Source organism: Oncorhynchus tshawytscha, linkage group LG11 (genome assembly GCF_018296145.1).
Source record: "Oncorhynchus tshawytscha isolate Ot180627B linkage group LG11, Otsh_v2.0, whole genome shotgun sequence".
NCBI lineage: Eukaryota > Metazoa > Chordata > Actinopteri > Salmoniformes > Salmonidae > Oncorhynchus > Oncorhynchus tshawytscha.
In genome coordinates, this window is record NC_056439.1 from 7,290,494 (window position 1) to 7,298,362 (window position 7,869).

Consider the following 7,869-nt stretch of genomic DNA (forward strand, 5'->3'; position numbering starts at 1 on the left):
AAAATTCAGAAAACAAAACATATTTTACAAAGGTTTAAATATTAACTTCTTGTGAATCCAACCACAGTGTCAGATTTAAAAAATGTTTTCTTCAGTAATCCACAGGCTCAAACGCAGTCAAAACAGGCAGACAAAAAAAATCCAAATTGTATCCGTAAAGTTCATAGAAACATGTCAAATGATGTTTATATTCATACCTCAGGTTGTTTTTAGCCTAGATGATCTATAATATTTCAACCGGACAATAACGTCGTCAATATAAAAAGTAAACAAGAAAGGCACTCTCTCGGGATTGCGCATGAAAAAGCTCTGTGACACGGCAGGGTCCACTCATTCAGACTGGTCTTACTCCCTCATTTATCAGAATACAAGCCTGAAACAATTTCTAAAGACTGTTGACATCTAGTGGAAGGCATAGGAACTGCAATTTGAGTCATAAATCAATGGATACTGTAATGGCATTGAATAGAAAACTACAAAACCAAAAATAAAACTACTTCCTGAATGGATTTTTCTCAGGTTTTCGCCTGCCAAATCAGTTCTGTTATACTCAGACACTATTTTAATAGTTTTGGAAACTTTAGAGTGATTTCTATCCAAATCTATCCAAATCTACCAGGGCCCGAGTAGCAGGCCGTTTAATTTGGACATGCTTTTCATCCAAAATTCCGAATGCTGCCCTCTACCCTAGAGAAGTTAACACTTTTTTGGTTACTACATGATTCCATATGTGCAGGGGTGGAAAAAGTACCCAATTGTCATACATATAAAAGTCAAAGTAAAAGTCACCCTGTAAAATACTACTTGAGTAAAATGTGGTTTTAAATGTACTTAAGTATCAAAAGTAAAATAATTTAAAATGTCTTATATTAAGCAAACACGATTGTCCTGTTTTTTAAATTTACAGATAGCCAGGGTCAACAGTTTAACACTCAGACATAATTTACAAACAAAGCATTTGTGTTTAGTGAATCTGCCAGATCAGAGGCAGTAGGAATGACTAGGGATGTTTTCTTGATAAGTGCGTGAATTAGCCAATTTTCCTGTCCTGCTAAACATTCAAAATGTAACAAGTACTTTTGGGTGTCAGGGAAAATGTAAGGAGTAAAAAGTACATTATTTTCTTTAGGAATGTAGTGGAGTTAAAGTAATAGTTGTCAAAAATATAAATAGTCACGTAAAGTACAAATACCCCCAAAAAACTACATAAGTAGTACTTAAATGTATTTTTACTTAAGTACTTTACACCACTGCATATGTGTTATTTCATAGTTTTGATGTCTTCACTATTATTCTACAATGGAGAAAATAGTAAAATAAAGAAAAACCCATGAATGAGTAGGCGTGTCCAACCCCCTCCTCCTCCTCCTTTCATTACCTCAGATGTTCAGTTATGGAGTAAAGACGTCCCTCCTTCTCTTCACCATCATCCAGATCTCCATCTCCTCAACGCTCTCTTACATCCTGTACATGGAGAGGAGGCGTTACGGAACATACTCAGTAAGACAGACGGGAAAATACATTTAAAGGGGAATTTCAGTATTTCATTCAATTTACAGTTGTAGATTACAAGATTACCATGTACATTATATGTATTATTTATTAGGATCCCCATTCAGCAGATACTCTTCCTGGGGTCCAAACAGGGTTAAAAGAATCAGATCACAGTAAAATACAACAGCCTACATCATAAATAAAACAAGAAATCATAAAATACATTATTACTCTATTATTACAAATGAACAATATAAAATCCACAATACAGCAACATGACAATGTGTATGTATGTATGTGTGTAGAGCACATGTAGATTACAGATTACAGTGTCTCCTGGCCCATAGACTACTTTCCAGGTTAAGAACCATCTAACATCAAGTTGTAAAACGCTTCCCCTTTAATATTTTGTTCAGCACTGTAATATTCGTTATTTATCTGGGGTATTATTGCTTAATTACCGTGATCATATTATTCATAGGGTGTGGTGGGAATGGATATTTTCATTTGTTTACTTGGATTTATTTATTTAAAACAAGAGTTCTGGCAATGAGGAATAATATTTCAAGACAGAATCCAAACAAAATGGAAGGGGATAAAAGCAACACCCATATTTTTGGAGAGATTGTTTCCATACAAATAAAATATTTACAAGATTGTGTAAATACACAGAGGATGCCACAGGGCAGGCAATACAGTAGTTCCGTGGAAATTACCCCCAGGGATACCTGAAGTCAAAATAAAATGTTCCTTCACAGTAGTTCATCTATTTTTCTTCTTTCCTCCTCCTCTTTCTCTCCCTTATTCTCTCTTTCTCTCTCTTCCAGTCTCTCAATCAAGGTGTTCCCTCGACTCCCATACTGGTCACTGCTCCCGACTTCAACTGACCAATAACAACTGCAGAAGGACTTTAACTGACCAATCCCATCTGCAGACAGATGTCCACCAATTCCCCTGTTATGATATTAATGATTTGTCCACCACAGATGGTTTGTTTAAGTTTCTACCATTGTGGCTTTATGTTATTGTTTTTGAATGTGTAGCATGAAGCTGTGGAATTGATATGGATGTGATTCCATAGTATTTAAAAACATAAATAAATGTAACCTTTATTAATTTTACAATATAAAATTCTTATTTACAATGACGGCCGACCTTAGTATGTAGTGTTTTACTACAATGCAGTGCTAAATAATGGTTGAAATTTTCCCCAAATTACTCATTTGTTTTGTATATTTTTACCGAAATAAAACAATTCATATAAAAAATACTGTTCTTCAAAATGCATCTATGAAATTACCTCCATCTCGCTCATCTTCTCTCTGGATAGTCAGGACAAAGTGTTGTCTCTCTCTAGAACACAAGTGAGACCTGTCCGAGCCAGAACGGCCCATAAGGGCAGAAGCCTATCTCCTGTTTCTGAAGCGTGAGACGGCTTGATGTGCAAGTACACCCCATGGGCAGGAATGATAGAACAACATGAAAGTTTAGAGAGCAATGTCATCAAATGTCATCTTAAGACTCTCCAGGAAGTGTTTCTGTAACCCGGTTATGTATCTGCTCTGGGAACCAGATGGAACCTCCTGTGGAATGGATGGAACTGAATGAAACCATATGGAACAGTTGACTTCATTTCGGTTGGCTCCCATGTACAGTACACTTCCTGGTATCTTTCGAATCGAAGCTCCCCCATTTCTAGGCACTAGGCCAGCGAGAATCCACTCTCTCGTCTCCATCCATTTGAAACAAACATACATTGTGACTGGGCCATCCAGCTGCCGAACTCCTGACCACCCTCATCTCTTCCTGTTCTGTTCCCTCACAGTCTCTCCTCTCAGAGACATGGGATGTGGCCCAAATGGCACCCACCCTATTCCCTATATAGTGCACTACTGGTCAAAAGTACTGCACTATATAGGGTGTAGCGAGGCAGACAGGGTTAAAGGGTAGTGGAGTGGCTGAGCCGGAACGGCAGCGTTCACTGCTTTGATGGAGTCTGACTGCAGATTATTCTAGAAATGAACTCCTTGTTTTGTTCCTCTCTGGCTCCCTCTCCCATACCATCGCATACTCTCCCTCCCACATGGACAGCCACACACAATCCACCCCTCTCTTTTTCCATCCACCCTTCCTATCCTCCATTTTTCCTTTCTCGCTCTTTACATTTACTTATATACTTATTCACTACATTACTGCATTTGATTTTATTTATGAGGGACAAATATCAAAAGCTCTTTATAAATAAATATACACTACCATTCAAAAGTTTGGGGTCACTTAGAAATGTTCTTGTTTTTCAAAGAGAAGCACATTTTTGTCCATTAAAATAACATCAAATTGATCACAAATACAATGAAAACATTGTTAATGTTGTAAAGGACTATTGTAGCTGGAAACGGCACTGCCAGCATCCCGGAGTTGCCTCTTCACTGTTGACGTTGAGACTGGGGTTTTGCTGGTATTATTTAATGAAGCTGCCAGTTGAGGACATCTGTTTCTCAAACTTGACACTAATGTACTTGTCCTCATGCTCAGTTGCTCAGTTGTGGACTGGGGCCTTCCACTCCTCTTTTTTTTCTGGTTAGAGCCAGTTTGCGCTGTTCTGTGAAGGGAGTAGTACACAGCGTTGCACGGGATCTTCAGTTTCTTGGCAATTTCTCACATGGAATAGCCTCCATTTCTCTGAACAAGAATAGACTGATGAGTTTCTGAAGTAAGTTATTTGTTTCTGGCCATTTTGAGCCTGTAATCGAACCCACAAATGCTGATGCTCCAGATACTCAACTAGTCTAAAGAAGGCCAGTTTTATTGCTTCTTTAATCAGCATAATAGCAAAAGGGTTTTCAAATGATCAATTAGCCTTTTAAAACAATAAACTTGAATTAGCTATCACAATGTGCCATTGTAAAATGGGAGTGATGGTTACTGATAATTTTGTTTTCCTGCCTAAACAACCCAAGGTCTTTACAAATAGTGAATTGAATCTACTGTGCCTGGTTGAAGATCAAGTGTACAGTGGGGCAAAAAAGATTTAGTCAGCCACCAATTATGTAAGTTCTCCCACTTAAAAAGATGAGAGAGGCCTGTAATGTTCATCATAGGTACACTTCAACTATGACAGACAAAATGAGAAAAGAAAATCCAGAAAATCCCATTGTAGGATTTTTAATGAATTTATTTGCAAATTATGGTGGAAAATAAGTATTTGGTCACCTACAAACAAGCAACATTTCTGGCTCTCACAGACCTGTAACTTCTTCTTTAAGAGGCTCCTCTGTCCTCCACTCGTTACCTGTATTAATGGCACCTGTTTGAACTTGTTATCAGTATAAAAGACACCTGTCCACAACCTCAAACAGTCACACTCCAACCTCCACTATGGCCAAGACCAAAGAGCTGTCAAAGGACACGAGAAACAAAATTGTAGACCTGCACCAGGCTGGGAAGACTGAATCTGCAATAGGTAAGCAGCTTGGTTTGAAGAAATCAACTGTGGGAGCAATTATTAGGAAATGGAAGACATACAAGACCACTGATAATCTCTCTCGATCGGGGGCTCCACGCAAGATCTCACCCCGTGGGGTCAAAATGATCACAAGAACGGTGAGCAAAAATCCCAGAACCACACGGGGGGACCTAGTGAATGACCAGCAGAGAGCTGGGACCAAAGTAACAAAGCCTACCATCAGTAACACACTACGCCGCCAGGGACTCAAATCCTGCAGTGCCAGACGTGTCCCCCTGCTTAAGCCAGTACATGTCCAGGCCCGTCTGAAGTTTGCTAGAGAGCATTTGGATGATCCAGAAGAAGATTGGGAGAATGTCATATGGTCAGATGAAACCAAAATATAACTTTTTGGTAAAAACTCAACTGCTGAGTTGCATCCAAAGAACACCATACCTACTGTGAAGCATGGGGGTGGAAACATCATGCTTTGAGGCTGTTTTTAAAGAATGAATGGGGCCATGTATCGTGAGATTTTGAGTGAAAACCTCCTTCCATCAGCAAGGGCATTGAAGATGTAACGTGGCTGGGTCTTTCAGCATGACAATGATCCCACCGCCCGGGCAACGAAGGAGTGGCTTCGTAAGAAGCATTTCAAGGTCCTGGAGTGTCCTAGCCAGTCTCCAGATCTCAACCCCATAGAAAATCTTTGGAGGGAGTTGAAAGTCCGTGTTGCCCAGCAACAGCCCCAAAACATCACTGCTCTAGAGGAGATCTGCATGGAGGAATGGGCCAAAATACCAGCAACAGTGTGTGAAAACCTTGTGAAGACTTACAGAAAACATTTGACCTCTGACATTGCCAACAAAGGGTATATAACAAAGTATTGAGATAAACTTTTGTTATTGACCAAATACTTATTTTCCACCATAATTTGCCAATAAATTCATAAAAAATCCTACAATATGATTTTCTGGATTTTTTGTTCCTCATTTTGTCTGTCATAGTTGAAGTGTACCTATGATGAAAATTACAGGCCTCTCTCATATTTTTAAGTGGGAGAACTTGCACAATTGGTGGCTGACTAAGTACTTTTTTGCCCCACTGTATGCACATTTGTCATTTTGTGCCACCAAAATAGGCATGTATTCAGCTCAATATAGGGCTTTGCTACCACCTAGTGGACATTATAAATTGTAAGACAAAAGCAAAAAACAAATCTGGCCATTCATCTCAGAGGCGCCGTCCAACGGTTGTGTTGGTTGATTGGCACTGGCACCTTGATGAGCAAGCTAGATTGCTACAGGAACAGTTAGGTGTTTAAAAAGTAACGTAATTACAACAAATTAAGTCCATACAATACATATTTGGTGATACTATAGAAAGGTAGCAAGCTACTTTAGTTAGTTCACCCCTATATGTAGAGGGAAGATAGCTAAGTGCTGCAATTAGCTAGCTACCTGAACTTGATGTGCTAGTTTCTAGTAACGTTAGCAGAGTAGTTAGATAGCTTTGATATTTTACCCATTCTGCGTGTTTATCTATTGTAATACACACCACCTGTTCTTTGTCACAGCTATGGAGAGAACCCCAGCGAGGGATCTCTGATCAAATGAAAACAAGCATTTCTTATTGGACAAGTTCAGGTAGTCCCTCCCGTATCCTCAAATTTCGGCCCATTTGCTTACATTTCGTGCCTAGTGAATACAGTCCTGATGTACTCAAATGGGGGTAGACAGAAGGTGAGATGTGAGGTATAAGAAGTCCTGTGGGCAATTTGGGGCCACCCTCTGGTAAAAACCAGGGTCATATTTACTCACTAGTCACTAAACGGAAGCAAACAGGCCGAAATGGTACTATCTGAACTTGTCCAATAAGAAACACTTGTTTACGTTTTCCCTTGCACAATGTTTTGAAACGTTTTTCTACAGTGCGACCCTGCTCATCTCCGGGTGGGGTAGGAGAGGTAAAAAAGAACTTAATTGAGACTTCACCCAAGCACTGTAGCAACTAGACCGTTATGCCTCCTAAGTGTTTTTACTCTACAGTTAGGGTTTCAGCATCATCCTCAACATACCACCACTAAATCTGACAATGGCAATGAATGTCATTTTTCCTAATTCAACTTCAAGTTCGATCTACTCCTCCCACTTACCTCAGCTCTCGTCTCGTGTCCTCTCTCCTGCTCTTCTCTCTTTCCTCTCCTCCTCTCAGACTCTGGTGGACGAGGCCCGTGAAGGCAACATGTTGAGGATCACGCGGACCGAGCAGCTCACCACCATGCTGGCCTACCTGACCTGCAAGGCTCAAGCCTAGAGGAACAAGTAAAGGAAGAAGACTTTGAAATGTGTCCTAAATGGCACCCTATACCCTAGTGCACTACTTTTGACCAGGTCCATAGGGAATGAAATAAACACTACTTTTCACTGGGGCCCGGGATAACACTTGAAGGAATACACTTTTATTTCACGTATGTTCATACAGTTATTTTAGTTATTTTGCGTGTGATATATAGACCTATTGCTACTACATTTAAAAAAAATTGTCGAACAAATAGACAACGGGAGATGAGGGTATGAAAATAAAGGTTGGTATAAAATAAAATATATTTGGGGCTTTCGACTGACAAACTTTGTTTGGTATCTTATTCTGCCTCTATACAACTTTGTATGTGTTGTTTGTTGACAACCTTGTCATTTACGAAGTTTTTTGGAACAGATTCCTTTTGGAACGTTCCACAAATGATACCCACCCGATAGAGGAGGCGCAACCAAGAAGACCAGTAATACGTCGGGACTGCATCAGATCTGTGTAGTTTAAGATCTGAAAAGTCAAAACGAGAGGATGTATGGTTAGAAATAATGACGCAGTTCGTTGGGGTTACAAATACATGATACTGAAATTTAGTTCAGTTGAATTCCGACTCATAC

The 7,869-nt window shown here is 39.6% G+C and overlaps 1 protein-coding gene across 5 annotated transcripts in view; it reads left to right on the forward strand.

Moving 5' to 3' along the window:
* Window positions 1-7,540, forward strand: part of LOC112261362 (membrane-spanning 4-domains subfamily A member 12) — a 22,233-nt gene extending 14,693 nt beyond the window's left edge. For 3 of the 5 annotated variants that reach the window (XM_024436640.2, XM_024436638.2, XM_024436639.2), the window contains exons 6-7: window positions 1,384-1,500; window positions 7,154-7,540. In XM_024436640.2, the coding sequence (XP_024292408.1) occupies window positions 1,384-1,500; window positions 7,154-7,255 (219 nt within the window). In that variant the 3' untranslated portion in view covers window positions 7,256-7,540. Of the gene's footprint in view, window positions 1-1,383; window positions 1,501-2,321; window positions 2,769-7,153 lie in introns of those variants that run through there. The other 2 variants (XM_024436637.2, XM_024436641.2) reach the window with 2 other exon arrangements.
* The last annotated feature ends 329 nt before the right edge of the window (window positions 7,541-7,869 follow it).